Below are 17907 nucleotides of genomic sequence, written 5' to 3'. Positions count from 1 at the left end.
TTATGGGAGGAGTTTGTTATAGTGTAACACATGTAATTTACTGTTTCCAGCAGGTGGCGCTATAACTGTAACTGGATATCAGCATGTAAACGTGTTTAGGTCAGAACTCTTATCAAACGTGTGCATTTTGAGGCAGATCGGACAATACATGCCTGAGTTATAACAACTTCCTGTTTCATGGCGAATCATCAAAGTTTGAGGGGTCGCCACGGACACGCCCTTCGACGAAAACTCAAGATATTCGCAATTAAACATCGCCAATGCCTTTAGATGACAAAACCCAATTTTGTTGTTGATCGGATAAAATCCCTAGGAGGACTTCATTACAATACAATGCCTGGAAACGGCAAAAACACCACTTTTCCGGTGCAGGAAGTTAAAAATATAAAAAAAAAAATAGACTTCCTGTTGGATTTGAGATTCCGCTCCAAGAGATTTTTTTGTAGGTTTTGGCATGTTTGACGTGTGTACCAATTTTTGTGCGTGTACGTGAATCATAGCTCGGGTGCCAGTCCATCAAAATGCATAGGTGGCACTGTAACAAACCTATAACAAATGTAAATTTTTGCCACTTCTGGGGCGTGTGCAAAGTTTCGTTAGCTTTCGGGCGTGTTTAGACCCTCAAAATTACAATTCATTCTACGGAAGAAGAAGAAGAAGAAGAAGAAGAAGAAGAAGAAGATGAAGAAGAAGAAGAATAAGCGGAAGAATAATAAGAAGAAATGGAGCAATGTCTATAGGGCCTACGCACCGTAGGTGCTTGGTCCCTAATTAAGTTGGCCCAATGAAATCTCAAGAATTGTGTTGTTTCAGCTCATTTTAAATAAGTAGTTTGAACGAGCAAAAAAATTTTTTTTGGAGTGTGGGGACTGAAATGGCTGGTGTGGAGAGCCTTTTCTCAACCCTCTGATCCAGGCGACTGGCCATTGGCATAAAATTATTAAAATATGCAATTACTAATTTGAAAAGGAGAGGGTAAAACTCATTTAATACCTAGTTCTGTAACAGAACAACTTTATTTTTCAGTCTGAAAAACATCTTCACACTTTCGCTATGAAAACACAGATGCACCGTATGATTTCCATAGCACTCGTCAGAGCAAGTGGAGCTACCAATCATCCGGTCTGCTTAGTTTTTTTTTGCATATAGTCGTCTGTGACAGCAGTTTTTCACTGTGCTGATGGTTTATGTGCATCATATTTGTTGTTCTGTAAGTGTAAGTAAACGTCTTTTTGCAGTACTTGCACCCAGTTTGTGTTTTGTCTGTCTCACTTCACCGCTATCATTTTAGTCTGCCGCCCCACCTCTTGCTTACCACTGCAGGTAAAACAAGTTTGCGTCTGTAAACACAGCACCCTTTTCTGTTCAAAACATGTATCGCGGTTTGTTCGAAATTTCTACCTGTTTGAATCGTCGCATATTTTAATCGATTTTCAACCGGCTCAAGGTGAATTGTTACATCCCTACAACTGAGCTAATGAAACTTAACAACATATGCATACACTCATTCTTATATTCAACAAAAACTCATTCATTATAAGGGTATTATTGTAAAGGGTCAATTGGGTCAACTGTAAGGTACTTTGGACAAAGCGTGTGCTGAATTACCAAATGTGAAATGTAAATATTGAGATAGTCTTCTGAAAACTCCCTTCAAGTAAAGTGTTACTGTGTTGCACTGAGTAGCAGTGATTTCCAATTGCTATAATACTGTTTTTAAGAACAATAAGTTATGTTGCAGTTACTGATTAATAGCTGCCCAACGATACAGGCAGCCACAGACGACACCATTAAAAGTTGAATCATAATGCTACGAAGAATCCTGTATTCAATGCCACTTGATATCACAAAGCAGGATGTCAGTGATATGTGTGTAATTGAGCAGATGAGTGGGAGAAATGGAGCACACGGCTCGCTGCTGATATCAATAGCAGCGTTTGTGAGTGTTCACAGTGTGTTTTGTGAGGGCCAAGGGTTAATGTGTTGTTTTCCTGTATCCTCCGATGCTGTTTTTCACCCTTTCACCCACTGAGCTGACAGAGGCTGGAAATAGCATCAGCTTCCATTCTTCACAGCTAGCAGCTGATAACAAACATAATCATCAAGTTATTATTTTTTTTTCTTTCACTCACAGAAATTGTCATTTAGTGCAGATCCCCATATCTGCCGACAGATTAATTCTTTTGACAATGAAATGAATCTGCAAGTCAATAAGGACAGCAGACTGATTGTATTTGAGAACAGAGACTCCACATAAATATTGAAATCGCAGTGGAAGCCAATTTGTGGTCACTGCATCTGACTTGAAAATGGGCTCACATATTGTACATTTTGTTTCACATATGTGCTGAGCTGTCAGAATTTAATTGACAATGCCTTTACATTCTTGTTTAATTTATGAATTATAAAAAGCAGACAAAATTGCAACATGAATGCATACAGTTGAAGCCAGAATTATTAGCCCACTGTTTATTTTTTTCCCCAATTTCTGTTTAACTGAGAGAAGTTTTTTTAACACATTTCTAAACATAATAGTTTTAATAACTCATTTCTAATAACTGATTTATTTTATCTTTCCCATGATGACAGTAAATAATATTTTACTAGATATTTTACACTTCTATATACCTTAAAGTCACATTTAAAGGCTTAACTAGGTTAATTAGGTTAACTAGGCAGGTTAGTGTAATTAGGCAAATCATTGTATATCGATGGTTTGTTCTGTGGACAGTTGAAAAAAATAGCTTAAAGGGGCTAATAATTTTGACCTTAAAATGGTTCATAAAAAATTCAAAAACTGCTTTTATTCTAGCCGAAATAAAACAAATAAGACTTTCTCCAGAAGAAAAAATATTATCAGACATACTGTGACAATTTCCTTGCTCTGTTAAACATCATTTGGGAAATATTTAAAAAAGAAAAACAAATTTAAAGGGGGGCTAATAATTCTGACTTCAACTGTACATGACTTATAGGTATGGTCAGACAGAATCTGCAGACATTCTTTTTCTATTTCCTTGCTATAAGTCTTGCTCAGAAGTCTTCAGCATAAATGAAGATTTATGCTGAATGATTTTGAGAGTATAGTAACTATAACTTTTGTTAAAGGTTTGCCCTGCAAATCCAATTAGAACCACTTGTTTGGTAAATAAGTCTCTCATATAAAATATTTATTAATAGACTTAGGGTGCTTTCGCACCTAGACTTTTGTTTCGGAACCTGGCGCATTTCCCCAGTTAGCGCCCTCGTTTGGCATATGTGAATCCAGCAATCGTGCTCGGTTACACGCCAAAACAATCAGTCCAAGATCGCCTGAATGAGATCTGAACCAGGCTATATCACTAGGGATGGGTACCGAAACTCAATGCTTTATTAGTTGCTACATTATAAAAGACCGAAGTATTAATAAGCTCGGACATGCTCTGCTATTGGTACTGGACAATTATTGCCGGATAAACATTACTTGGAATGAAATAATTTAACTGACCAACCTTTTGGCTTGCGCTAAGCGCACACACATACCTCGTAACACAGACTCGCGCACACACAGCTCGTAAGCTTGTGGAGTGAACCAAACGGGTTGCATTCCCCGAGTGGACAACGACAATGCCCGTTGCAACATATGCCACAAGTTGTATTCTTGTGAAAACGCAAGCTATCTGGCTAAGCGAACGTATCTTTCAAAAGTGCATTAACTGCAGAAAGACAAATTAAAGGTATTTGACTGCCTAGCTACGGTAGCATTACATCATGGTTAGGCCAGCAGTCAATCACCTAAATTAGTATAACATTAATAGTTAAATAAACACAAACATTACGTTACAATGAAAACAGTATGTTTTTTCTGCAGTGGCCTAAATAAATCTTAACATTAAAAATGCTTTTACATCAGCTGTTTTAACAAATATAGCCTATACATAGCGTAATAATAAACTATGCTTATTAAGAAATTATAAAAAAGCAGCTTATTTTTACATTGTAAGATGCTCCAAAACAGTTTTAAAACACAGTTAACTCCCAAAACACCATTAACTCATTTATGTGAATGCGTTAATGAAAAATCGTAAACATTATCTCATTTAACTCCATTTTGCAACTCAAAGAGGGTATTTTCAACTGCAGAGAGCACAATAAATCAAGAAAGGTCCCGACTTCTGCCAGAAAAGGCAAACATGTTGATAAGAAGATGAGAAGAAAGCTTAAAAACAGCCTTTTTCCTTCAAATCATTGTACATTCTTTTAAAGGAAAAAAAATATTTATTTGTTTTACCATTATTGGTTTCATTTTATTTTACATTAAAACGTAATAATAAATAAGCGTTTTTAATTCTGTAATTTTTTTTTTGTTTTTTTCATAATACAAAAACACTACAAAAAGTACCGATAAGAGAACCGTTAAAGTACTGAACTGATAAGTAATATCGATAAAAGTAGTTATACCGCTACTACCTTAAAGATACCCATCCCTATATATCACAGTGTATTATGGATATGTAATAGCCATATATACAGCTATATGAAGAGAGAATTGTGAGTAGGGCAGGATGTCATTCCTACTGGTAAATGTTCGTTTCATGTCAAATACGCAAGTGAAAGCATACTAACTGTTAACGAGAGCTGTTTATCCCTTAAGAAAATTGACTGAATTTTCTATAATTCTATAATGTAAAGCCTATAATGCATAAGCCAACTGCTAAGTATGAGAAAATCTTATCTCTCTGGTGTATATCTAGTGACGATGTCTATGGGTGTGACCATTCAAAATGAAAACACAGCATTTTGCTTATAATGTCCTATTGCACATCGTCATAAATTAAAACAAGGACACATGACAGCTAAGCAGGACACTGCAAAATAATCTCTGAAACTCTGACGAATGTGAGGAGAGTTTAAATAAAATGTGACTTGTTTTAGCTCTTTTGGTCCGTTTAGAAACTTTGCCGTGTGAAAGCAAACCGCAGCAGGAACAAAAAGAAATATTGTAACAATTTTAATCCCTGTTTCGCAACAAAATAAATCAATCCACAGCTGTGAAAGCACCCTTACTTTACAATGAAAATCTACAATATAAACTGTATTGTACATAAATCATGTAAACATTTAGAATTCTGTTCGTTCAGATTGTGTGTGGGCCCAATTATAGGTAGAAAAAAAGATGGAGAGACAGACAGCATTAGATATTAAGATGTTGAAAGGTCCAATAAATTATCAGAATAGATGTATGGATGGATGCTTTAGATCATAGGTTTCAAAGTCAGTACCTTGAGGGACGCAGCTCTGCACAGTTTTGCTTCAACCCTAATCAAACACAGCTGATCCAACTAATCAAGGTATTCAAGAGTACTAGAGACTATTAAGTGGTTGTTAGTTGGAGGTGGTTGGAGCTAAACTATGCAGAGCTACGGCCCTCCAGGAATTGACTTTGAGACCATTGGTTTAGATGGATAATTTAGAGAAAGCACTTGCCTGCAGATGGTGTAGTGAACGTTCCTTCATTTTGGGATCCAAAGGAACTAATGCCTTCTCATATCCTCCTCCACCTCCTCCCGGACCCCCGCCTCCTCCACGAGAAGATGGATAGACCTCTCTAGCCTGACTGACTGTCATTGATGACCACGTGCTCCTCTTCAGAGAGTGTCCGCTGTCCCCTGCCATGGCTATATTGGTGCAAGCCAAGCACTCTCCTGGAGGTGGACCTTTAGATTTCCTTAAGGTAAGCTCCTGAATGGCAGCATCCAGTGTCTCGTGTCCGGTGGGATAACCTCGACCACCCCTGCCTGCACCCACCAGAAAGCTGCTGTCGCTGTCCAGGTTGTCATCAGAGCTCCACCAGCCGGCTGTTTTACTGCGATGGCGGGAACTTCGAGACTCGTGGCGGGAGTCCCCACTCTTGCTCCGTTCTCGGCTTTTGTTGCGGCGGGCAGACCGAGACTGGTGCGTTCCTGAATAATGATGTCCACCGCTTTCCTCACCACCACTGCGGTGCCCCCTTTCCCTCTCCCGGTACTCTCCTCCACGGGTCCCATTGAATTCTCGTTTAGAGGGTGCTTCTAGAGAATGAGACTTGGCAAAAAGACGCTGGACAGAGTTTACCAGATGCCGTATGCGACTTGGACTCTCGCTCCGCTGCTCCCCACTGGCTGTGCGCTGGTACTGCAAGGTGTGAAAGCCATCAGGGTGAAAGGGCAACTGTTTCTCAAATTGATCCAGAAGGTTGGGCGGGATACGATGCATCTTTCCTCCATGACCATGGCCGTGCCCTGCCGAGGATAGACACTCTTCACATGTGGAGTCGAAATGCTGCGGCTGACTGGGGTGTGACCGAGGGAAGGTGCCTCCACCAGATGGGACCATGGCCAGTGGTTCAGGGGGTCCACCAGGTGGGTAGTAGTGGTGGTCATTGTGTCCCTGGTAATGGTCGGGGTGGTGCATGTAGTCCCTCGCAGGGTCACAGTCCTCAGGCATGCAGTAGCAAGGCCCAGAGGAATGCTGTGACAAACTGCGACTCACCTGGTAGCCCTTCATGGCCGGGGCATGGTGGGCCGCCCGGGCCGAGAGGGGGCGCTGTGGGCGCGACAGGATTGCGCCGGAGTCAACTATAGAGAGAGAGACAGAAAAATTTTTTGATGAGACACAATCACACATTTGCATAGAGTATACAATTTCAGCATTATTCTTAAAACAGGGTGACCAAAATGAGCTTTAAAGCCTCATTCACACTATGAGCAACTCGCAGCAGTACAGCAACAAGCGACTGTTAATTTCAATGGATAGTAAGCATCTTCCTCTGTCTACGCGAGTGACAGTGACCGTTGGTGACCAGGTGGTCATGTCGAGCGACATGACAAAGTTGAGAATCCTTCCACTTTATGCAAAGGAGAGAGCGACTTTCTTGAGCGACAGCCAATAGGAGCACCAGTAGAGCTCATGTAATCCTCTCTCTGCTCGCTCAGAGGCTAGGCTCCGTGCTATAGACCTAAACAGACCTGCGTTTACAACAGGTCGCCACCTGTTGTAACAGACAGCTACAAAGTAACTGCTAGTGTGAATGAGGCATAAGTAAGTCAAATAAACCAAAACTTCAAGCAGAATAAACACTTTTTGAGAACAAACAAACAAAGTTCCCTTGAAATCCAAAACTTTTTTTTTTACGTGTTAGGCAATCTACAACCTAGCGTGCTACAAAACTCACATTTAAAAGATATAAACATTGAAATCAAATGTTTGACATATTTGATATGTCATGACCCCTTCAAGACGCTTTTGCTGCATGCTAAAATGAGTCATTTATTCATGTCAAAGAGTGTTCAAACCAAGCGTTAGCCTAAAAACTTGCAGATATAAGAAAATAATAAACGGTAGCCAAGCTGAGTTGATCTGATTTCCTTGCCTGAAGGGGGAAAATACATTGCACACATGCATACACTGTCAATATACAAAGAACGATGAGATTCAAAATGATCCATTCAAAATAATCAGTTACACAGTGTCCATTTTAATTTAGTGAATAAAACTTTATAGGGATAAAGACAGTGTATATATGATTTCCTTTGGGGTAAATGAAATCTGCTTTTGCGTTCATGCCATGTGAATCATTGCAGCACACAGGTATGTTCTGCTTCAGCCCTGAGAGACACAGAGCACATTATATGATATGTATTTTAAAGTGGAGAAATGGCGAGCCACACTCTCATTGATTACTATTTTAGATGGTGGTTGTCTTAAGTCTGATGAACTGTAGCTCAACAGCTGTGATTGGCACAGTTGTGATATTAGTAGAACGCTATTCGCTGTTTTTAAAAAGGGGAAGGAGCTACTCTATGTCCCACCCTGTCTTCCAGTTTCAGTTGAGATTATGTCAAACATTGAATAAAAATGCACATTTCTAACACTTCATTGGACTTGCTTTTGCAAATTATATCACTTTCCTTTTTAGCGATGTGCTGTTTTGTATTCTAATAGCATCTACAGCACGGCAGCTGACGATGCAGTTTGAGCACTGCTGTAGCTGTGTTCCCATTGACCCTGAACACACACAAGTAAGATGGGAAAATGCTGTGCAAAAATGACTTGCTATTTTCATTTGATTAACTCTAGGTTCTTTGTTGGAGTGAGTCATTGTTTCACTATCTCTCAAAATCTGTTCAATTGGCAAAGAAGGACATGCTTTACTGCTAATTCAACCTTTAATCTAGTTCATGTTCATAACTGATGAATCTGCTTATTGTTTCACAATACAATCTGTGCCCATTTTGTGATCTCAATGATAAAATAGGCAAAAAGCCTGAAAGGAAATGAGCGAAATGGTAAAAAGGCTTGCGCTTGTCAGGTGGCTGATGTTCACGTGGACCTGGTCTTTGAAGCAGGTGGCGTTTCCAAACACCAGCTATTGCTGACAGATGTTGAGATGATCATTAGATGGAGATTAGCCTGTTACTTTTAATGAGCTAAATTTGCACAGCGAGCTTGATCCTTTGTGTCATGATCCCTGCGCTCAAAATAGCAAAACAGTGCTTACTGTTCTTGTTAAATATCGAATGGCGTACACTGTAGTAAGAGATCATTATTTCTCTCAGTGGAAGTCATGTAAAAAAATCCCACATCTGAGCAAGTATTTGCTTTTCCCACACAACCTCCTTAAAATTGCCCACTGGTTTTTAGTCAGCTTATGCTTTGGTTTGAGAAATGACCATCTGTGATTGGGGTATTGTACTTTTACCTTGTTTCTCCTCAATTATATTGGACTTTAGTGAATATTATAATTAGCCAACTTTATTGCTTTCTGTGAGACCTGGTGCACATTCATTAAGCAGAGCTCCTAGTTTTTCACGATTTTGCGGTCGCTGAATCCAACGCAAAATCAACAAAAAGTCAAACATTTTTGCGATCCTGCAAAATTTTTAATTTTAAAGCAAATTAATCGCAAAAAATGTAAATAATCTCATAAAACATCCAATTTCAAACCATATAATCAAAAATCTAATTTGATAATCAAATTTATTTCAGTTTGCAATGAATTGTTTTATATGACTTATAGACGTTGCATACGCAGCGCAAGTGATGTATTTGAGTGTCACCCGAAAAATGACGTCTCACCTGTGCCCTCAAATATCTAACATTGCATGGAAGTGGAGGGAAGTTGTTTTGCAGCCTGTGCAGTATGCAGATGCGGATGAAGCGGGAGTGATTTACATGTGAAGTCAATGCAAAGATGCGATTAGACATCCTGTGGTGCAAATCGAGTGAATAACATGGTGCGAATTTGCCGTTTCGTGCATTTGACGCATTTCAGACTGCAAAAGAAAGTTGGAACAAACATCTAACAAATGTAGCAATGGAACAGACAGAAAAGCAAGCAGTTCACAATGATGGAAATTAGTTTGAGGATGACGGCCGCTGGACGTGACCGAATTGAAGTACATTATTTTTACTGTACATGTATGGCTGGAAGCCTTTTGTTGATGTGCGTCAAATCAATAAATAATTTAGTTTAACACTTTCTCTGCCATTGACGAGTTTTACGACAATCCATGTTTAGGTGTATTATGGTGGGGGAAGCCCTAGTGTATGTCCCGAGTGAGGTAGCCTACATGATCTCAGATGCTGCGTGGGATGAAATCTGAGAAAGAGAAAGTAAGATCGACAGTTTGCATATCTGCCTCCAACTTGTTAAGTGTCCAAAAGTAATTGGACAATTGGCTTCTAAGCTGTTCCATGCTCAGGTGTGTGTATTCCCTCATAATCTCAATAACAAGGAGCAGATACAAGGTCCAGAGTTTTTAATCGCAAAATCTATCCCATCTATCTATCTATCTATCTATCTATCTATCTATCTATCTATCTATCTATCTATCTATCTATCTATCTATCTATCTATCTATCTATCTATCTATCTATCTATCTGTCTGTCTGTCTGTCTGTCTGTCTGTCTGTCTGTCTGTCTGTCTGTCTGTCTGTCTGTCTGTCTGTCTGTCTGTCTGTCTGTCTGTCTGTCTATCTATCTATCTATCTATTTATCTATCTATCTATCTATCTACCTGTCTGTCTGTCTGTCTGTCTACTTAGTGTGTGTGTGTGTGTGTGTGTGTGTGTGTGTGTGTGTGTGTGTGTGTGTGTGTGTGTGTGTGTGTGTGTGACTGAGACAGAGAAACAAAGGTTCCGGATGTACATCAAGTTGCATAGCACTGTCACATCTCCCAGCATAAATAACACAGAGTCTGGTGTTTCCCGTAATTTAGTAGAGGCTTCTGTCAATCAATGCCACTCAACAGCACTTCAGGTGCCAGCTGGCCTCCGTTTGCCTCCCATGGCATCATCTCCTCCCTGAACCCGAGATGAAAATGGAGATCAAAACAAAAGAGGGCATGAAATCCATCCCATCACTTCCATTCTCCCTCTCGTCACCGACTCAGTCTCTCTCTCTCCATTTCTCCATCGTTCTGACCTACTTCTTTCACTCCAGTTTGTGAGGCTGCTGCCTGTCTGTCTGTTTCATTGCCAGCTGCTTGAAAGCCAGTGTAAGTCTCTTTATTTGTTTCTCTGTCTATATTATGGTGTCTCTTCCCTATTTAGACTCATTATGGTACACCCTTTGCAATATATAACAAGTAATGGCTAGTCATGGAGTCATCACAAAAAGAAAAGAAACACATAAAAACAGACACATAAAACAAACAAAAGAAACAAACACACAAAAGAAACAAACACATAAAAACATTTATATTGACTATTTATTTTGTTAGAGAAATTTCTTCGTTACTTTTCGGCTGAGGTTGTGTAAATTACTGTAAACTGCCTACATATAGATCTTTAACTAATACATTGGTTAACATTAAGACTCGTTCAGTAGCATAAAATGGAGAAAAACACATCAGTTCTTCTTCGGCTGAACCAATAAATTTTGAAGTATATATTTATATATATATATATATATATATATATATATATATATATATATATATATATATATATATATATATATATATATATATATATACTCCATATATATATATATATATATATATATATATATATATATATATATATATATATATATATATATATATATATATATATACTCCATATATATATATATATATACTCCATATATATATTGGGCATTGTTTGGGTTGGGTTGGGTATTGTTTGGGGTTATTTCAATACCGGTGCTAAATTGATTAAAACGGTACCTGTGCCAAAACAAAACAAAATTATTTAACAAAAAAAAAATTTAATCATTAAAATTGAACAATAGAATTACACAATTGAACAATAGAATTAACAATAAAATTATATATTTATAATAAGGTTATACACATATACATCAATTCATATTTTCTACATTTAAGTTGCATTAATATATTGTGATTTGCTCACCTGATGCACCGTACTGCGCACTTTGCCTTCTATATCTAAGCAACAAGAACTTATTTAGAAATAAATGTTTAAAGATGGTGTGACAACATGTACTTATGTGTGCCTTTTAAGCACCACTTGATGCTTCTTACATCCTTGTCGTAGCACCAGAGGCTTTAAAATTAGGCACCGGAATTCATATGCTGTTTCGGTCTGGTGAATACAGGTACCCAACCCTAAACTGTAAAAAATCCTGGTTGCCTTCAAATTTTGAGTTGAATCAAATTATTCTTATGAGTCCATTGAACTTAAATTAACTTTGAACTTCTTATTAACTTAAAATAACTTGCGTAACTTATAAAATTAAGTTAGAACATGATTAACTTAATAAGTTACAATGACCTAAAAACATGCTAAAAACATGCTATCAGGGCTAATTGATCGTATATTTTTTTATAGTATATATATGCAGTTAAGATCAGAATTATTAGCCCCCCTCTTTTTTCCCCAATTTCTGTTTAAAGTACAGAAGTATTTTTCAAGACACTTCTTTACAGCTTAAAGTGACATTTAAATGCTTAACTAGGTTAATTAGGCAAGTTAGGGCAATTTGGCAAGTTATTGTATAATGATGGTTTGTTCTGTAGACAATCGAAAAGTATTGCTTAAAGGGGTTAATTATAAAAATTCAAACGGGTGCTAATAATTCTGAATATATATATATATATATATATATATATATATATATATATATATATATATATATATATATATATATATATATATATATATATATATAAATATATATATATATATATATGTTAAATGACTTGATGTAAAATAATTTGTTGCAGTTCTAACTCTATATGTATATCTCTAAACTGTAAATCATCATTTTGTGATGCCCATATTTACGTGTAACATTCAAAATTACTAATTTATTTTCTTCAGTTGAATTTTCAAATAAAAACTATTTATTAGTTATTGGCATGTGATATAATTTTGCATAGAACTATTGGATATTAATTAGCATTGGTACTATAGAATTAGTGCTGGTGCATCACTAAAAATGTGTATAAAACTTTTTGTCCATAAGAAAAGTAGTAATACATGTCATTTAATGCCATAAATGTTTAATGTACTCACTTATAAGTGTCTTAAATCAAACCACAATTGTTTTTCAAGGCATTTGATTGACACAGTTTGCTTGACAAACAAAACAACGATGATGGACTAAAGCTAGTAGGCAGTGGGGTTTCTATGTTCCAGTATGTTGAGTTTCTTTGTCTGTGTTTTAAGTTTATGCTGGAAACGCTAGTTCAACACTACAGTAGAAGTAGCTCAAACTTTAACTCATTGAAGGAAGAAAGAGAAAACAACAGGCAAATCCTCAACAACTACAATCATAAAGTAAACACAAAACAAATGTATCCATCCAGAGTTCATCACCGCTATCAAGTCAACCAATCCCAGATCCTGTGTTTTGCATCACTATAACATGTTACATTTTGCATGTCAGAGTGTGTAGGGGTACAATTAAAGGTATGCTACTGTGTGAAGGACACTACCAGACCTACCTACAAGCACTCAACGCAGAAGTATAAATTAGCCTAATGACTAAAGATTTATTTTCAATAGAGATGCCGCTAAAAAAAACAAACAACAACAACTTTTGTATCCTCCATTAAGTAATCATTAGCCTATTTCCCCTCATATGGTGCTCAGTTATAGCATCAGTGTGCGAGTTAACAGCCTGAGCAGTGCCAAGTCATGAAAACAACTCATTTTGTTGTCTGGCTTGAGTATTAAGCAACCAGAGAGGAATCGTACAAAGCCAAAATACAGTTAAGGGGTCAATAGTGATGAAAATAATGAGCATAATATCATGCGGTAGCACATTGCGGGTCTTAATTGCAAATACGTGAAGAGATTCCAAAGTCTGTTGTCAGAGCTGGCGGATGTCATTTAAACTGAACTGACTTCAGGGCAATGACAATGTTAGTGGTGTGACTCCTCCACACAGCTCTGAATGCTCACACTGTCCTCTTAATAGCCCTGCTATTGTGTCGTCTTACCGACGCTGACTTTTGCTGAATCAAGCACTGTAATACAAAAGAACAGATATGTCCCGGGCTTTTCTACAATGTTATCTTATTCTCGCATAACCTTTCGCACATCTGCTCCCGGCGATGGCCCTATTCAGTGCTATGAGCATGTAGAGATCTCTCTCGTTAAATATTTAGAATTGTTCAACGAGGCTTCGTTAATTTTCTGTAATTGGACTGGGAGGTTGTCATTACGGATGTGAGAACATTGCAGTGCTGATAGGAGAAAATGGGATTCACTTTAGGCCTTTAAAAGCGCAAAAGGAGAACAGGAGAGAGGCATTGCAATAGTCATTATTTGCCTTGGGGATTTTTGAAACAGAGATTCACTAAGATTCCCAAGCCCAAAGTAAACTTTGTTTGCATTATATTAGTGTACATGCACAGTGAAACTGAAAACACAGACGTGCAACACATGCACCCTATGAGGATTCAGCCTTGGCTATTTTCATAAAAATGTAATTAAAAATAAACAATAAACACCTTTAAAAAGTGCCTAATAAACAAAAGACTTAATGGGTCAAGGGTCAGTTAAATGCACTCAGTTACATTATGCATTAGTGTTCTTTTTAAGCTTATTTTCAACAGCTCTCAAAAATAAAGCACTTTTTAATACCTAGTCACCTAGTCAATACCAAAACTGAAAACACTTTTCCAGAATAGCTCAGATGAGAACAATCACAGAAGTCGACGGTCTCTGTCACAATCACCAACGATCTAATCCTGGCAGATAGCTAAAGGACTACAAATCCGCCGGTATATGGACTACAAGTTTCAGTCATGCATCTCTCACACGCACCTGTTCCTTGTTCGGCAGATTACACACACTCACGGCTAGGAGCTGCTTATGAACTGATTACTAAGACTATTTATACAGAACACACACACACACACACACACACACATCACACACACACACACACACACCACACACACACACACACACACACATCAGTGCTTAGTCTTGTTTATTTGTACTGTTACATTACAACACGTTTTCCTTGCCTTCCGTGTTAGACCCTTGCTTTGTTTTGTTTATTCCTGTATGCTGCCTGCCTTTTGACTATTCGCCTGTGTAATGACCGCGACTCTTGATTGTCTGTATACATCTGTTTGCTCCTGTGTTGACTGTTGCTTGCCTTGACCAATACTGTTATTAAACCCTGCATTTGGACTGCACTTCCGCTGTCCCAGTTCACATTACAGTCTCATTCTGAAGATCAGGATAGAGAGGAATGCAAAGAATGAGAAGTAGCAGCTGACTCATTTGAATCTTAACTTTGTAATCAGAACAGTGATGAATTGTCCTGTTTTAATATGCTTCTGGTGAAATAGTGTGAGGAAATAATATGGAAATGGTTTTAATTGGCATCTATTATTTATTGTAAAATACATGATCTTTTGTAAAAAAAATAATAATAATAATAAAAAGAATGGCATAAAAAAAATGTTTTGCTGTCAGTTATTGCAAGTGGTTATATTTATAAATAATTTGGTTAATAAATTGTATTCAAGGAAGAGTTCACATCATTTAATCATCCTTCTCTTGTTCCAAACCAGTTTCAGTTTGTTTTTTTGAGCACAAAAGATGTATTGAAGAACGTTGAAGAAACCTGTAACCATTGACTATTTGTTTTTCCTACTCTGGAGTCAATGTTTACAAGTTTCCCTACATTTGTTAAAGGTGCTGTATGTAAGTTTTTGACTGTTTTAAAACATAAAAATACCATAATATGATACAGATATTCAAGAAACATGCTAAGTGAACATAAAGTGGAAGTCAGAATTATTAGCCCCCTTGTTTATTTTTTTCTCTCAATTTCTGTTCAATGGAGAGAAGTTTTATTTCAACACATTCCTAAACATAATATTTTTAATAACTCATTTATAATAACTGATTTTTTTTATCTTTGCCATGATGACAGTAAATAATAGTATCAAGACACTTCTATACATTTCTATCCATTTCAAGACACTTCTATACAAGACATTTAAAGGCTTAACTAGGTTAATTAATTTAACTAGGTAGGGTAGGGTAATTAGGCAAGTTATTGTATAATGATGGTTTGTTCTTTAGACTATTGAAAAAAAATCTATCTTAAAGGGGCTAATAATTTTGACCTTAAAATGGTTTTTAAAAAATTAATAACTCCTTTTATTCTAGCTGAAATAAAACAAATAAGACTTAGTTCAGAAGAAAAAATATTATCAGACATACTGTGAAAATTTCCTTGCTCTGTTAAACATCATTTGGGAATTATAAAAAAAAGAAAAAAATCAGAGGGGGGCTAATAATTGTGACTTCAACTGTATAAATAAAAAACAAAATGTGTCTGAAATTGAATGCTATGTTCATTACTTTTCTCAATTTAATTTGTTTTTACCACCCCACAACAACAACAACAACAACAACAACAACAACAACAACAACAACAACAACAAAAACAAAACAAATGCAATGTCAAAGTAAGCTGAATTTACTGAATTTGCCATACATGATACAATCGTCAAAATCATTGTTAGCTTGTGGACAAACTAAGTAGTGCATAACAATGCAAAGTGCATGTGTGAGGAAGAGGCACAAAACACCATGCAGTGTGATTATGCTTCTGATGAACTGAAGTACATAAAAACTGAGGTATATGCTATAGTCCCATGCAACATTTTCTGCATGGAAACATACTTTGCACAAGCATGGCTGAATGAACTGATGCATTTATGGATGAGGGGGTAAACATCTCTCCAGTCTGATGGAAATTATGATGCATCACGCTGTATACAGAAGTGAGAAATTCTCATATGACATCAATTTAATCAGTGATTAGCTGCGGCGAAATGTTATTCCAGCCCTTGGGTTCAAATAAATAAATGCATGGCCGCGCTTCATGGCTCACTCCTTCAGAAAAGCATGCGTATTCCCTGTTACAGCTGTAGAAAGGCTGCAAGCTTCTACATACATTTTGAATGAGGTTTTATTGAGAAACATGCTTTTGTAACCCAGTTCTAGTCACATATAGATGGTCTTTATATAGCAAGCTAATGAAAAATGCAAAGAAGCACCAGAGAGATGGAAAGAGAATGACGAGGGAAGGGTATATTCTGGCCGACATTTGAGTGGTCTTTGGCACGTGCAGTAATAGTTTTAGTGTGTGTTGATTTTTCAAGTTCAGACTGTGGCTCTGCTGCAGTAATTCACATGCCAATGTTATTCAGGCTGGGATAATTGCAGTGTTTGGGGAGCAAATGGTGCTAAAAAGGGATGGTTGATCCCAAGATTTAAAATCAGTATCATTTGTCTTTCATCAGTCTTCTAAATGACTAAATGTAAATGTAAATGTGGGACACAAAGGCATGAATGCAATAAAACGTATTAATTACTGTTTTATATCATGACAATGATTGAGAAGGGGCAACATGGTGGCTCAGTGGTTAGCATTGTCGCCTCACAGCATGTTCTCCCCATGAGTTTGGCATGAGTTTCCTCTGGGTCCTCCGGTTTTCCCCAGAGTCCAAACACATGCGCTATAGGTGACTTGAATTGGCTAAATTGGCCATAGTTAGGCCCACACGGAATCTGCGCGCACAGAATTCCGCAGATTTTCCCCAGAATTCCGCAGGTTTTTAGCTCATCCTTATTTCCGTTTTTTCACTTGGGTAAATGTGTGTAAATTTATATTTATTCAGTTTTTAAATTAATTACAGTAATATTATTGACTAATATGAACGTGTTCATTTGATTTATTTACAATACAGTTTGTACAGTAATATTTTCTGTCTTTTAATAGAGATATTATATGAGAGACTTGCTTTGTTTACCAAATAAAGATTGGATCTAATTGGATTTGCATTTTAAACATTAAATAAAAGTAAAAAAAATATTAATTTTTATTTCACATATTAAGGTTTTAGTTATGATACTCCCAAAATAATTCTGCAGAAATCCGCAGATTTTTAGCAAAATTCTCCACAGAAATAGCAAAAAATGTCCGCAGATTCCGTCTGGCCCTAGCCATAGTGTATGAGTGTGTGTGTGTGTGTGTGTGTGTGTGTGTGTGTGTGTGTGTGTGTGTGTGTGTGTGTGTGTGTGTGTGTGTGAATGTGTATAGATGTTTCCCATTAATGGGTTGCGGGCATCCACTGAGTAAAACATATGCTGGAATAGTTGGCAGTTCATTCTGCTGTGGCGACCTCTGAAACAGAGACTGCTGATTTATACTTCTATACTTCTATATATATACAGTATATATATATATATATATATATATATATATATATATATATATATATATATATATATATATATATATACATAACATGGAAAGGTTGTACAATAGCACTCTATTGTATAGACATGCAAAGCAATTTGAGTTCTGAATAAGGCTCGACACGCCTGTTTACTGTAGTACAGTGTATTAAATATATATTTAATTCAATAAATATTATTATT

General features: G+C 36.9%; 1 protein-coding gene across 1 annotated transcript in view; it reads right to left on the bottom strand.

The window, feature by feature from the left end:
- Positions 1-17907, bottom strand: part of dlgap3 (discs, large (Drosophila) homolog-associated protein 3) — a 299829-nt gene that overhangs the window by 27539 nt on the left and 254383 nt on the right. The window contains exon 4 of the mRNA XM_056479735.1: positions 5467-6596. Within this exon, the coding sequence (XP_056335710.1) occupies positions 5467-6525 (1059 nt within the window). The 5' untranslated portion in view covers positions 6526-6596. The remainder of the gene's footprint in view (positions 1-5466; positions 6597-17907) is intronic.

This window comes from Danio aesculapii, chromosome 19, assembly GCF_903798145.1.
Source record: "Danio aesculapii chromosome 19, fDanAes4.1, whole genome shotgun sequence".
In the NCBI taxonomy this organism is placed as follows: domain Eukaryota; kingdom Metazoa; phylum Chordata; class Actinopteri; order Cypriniformes; family Danionidae; genus Danio; species Danio aesculapii.
This window is presented reverse-complemented; position numbering and strand designations above follow the sequence as displayed.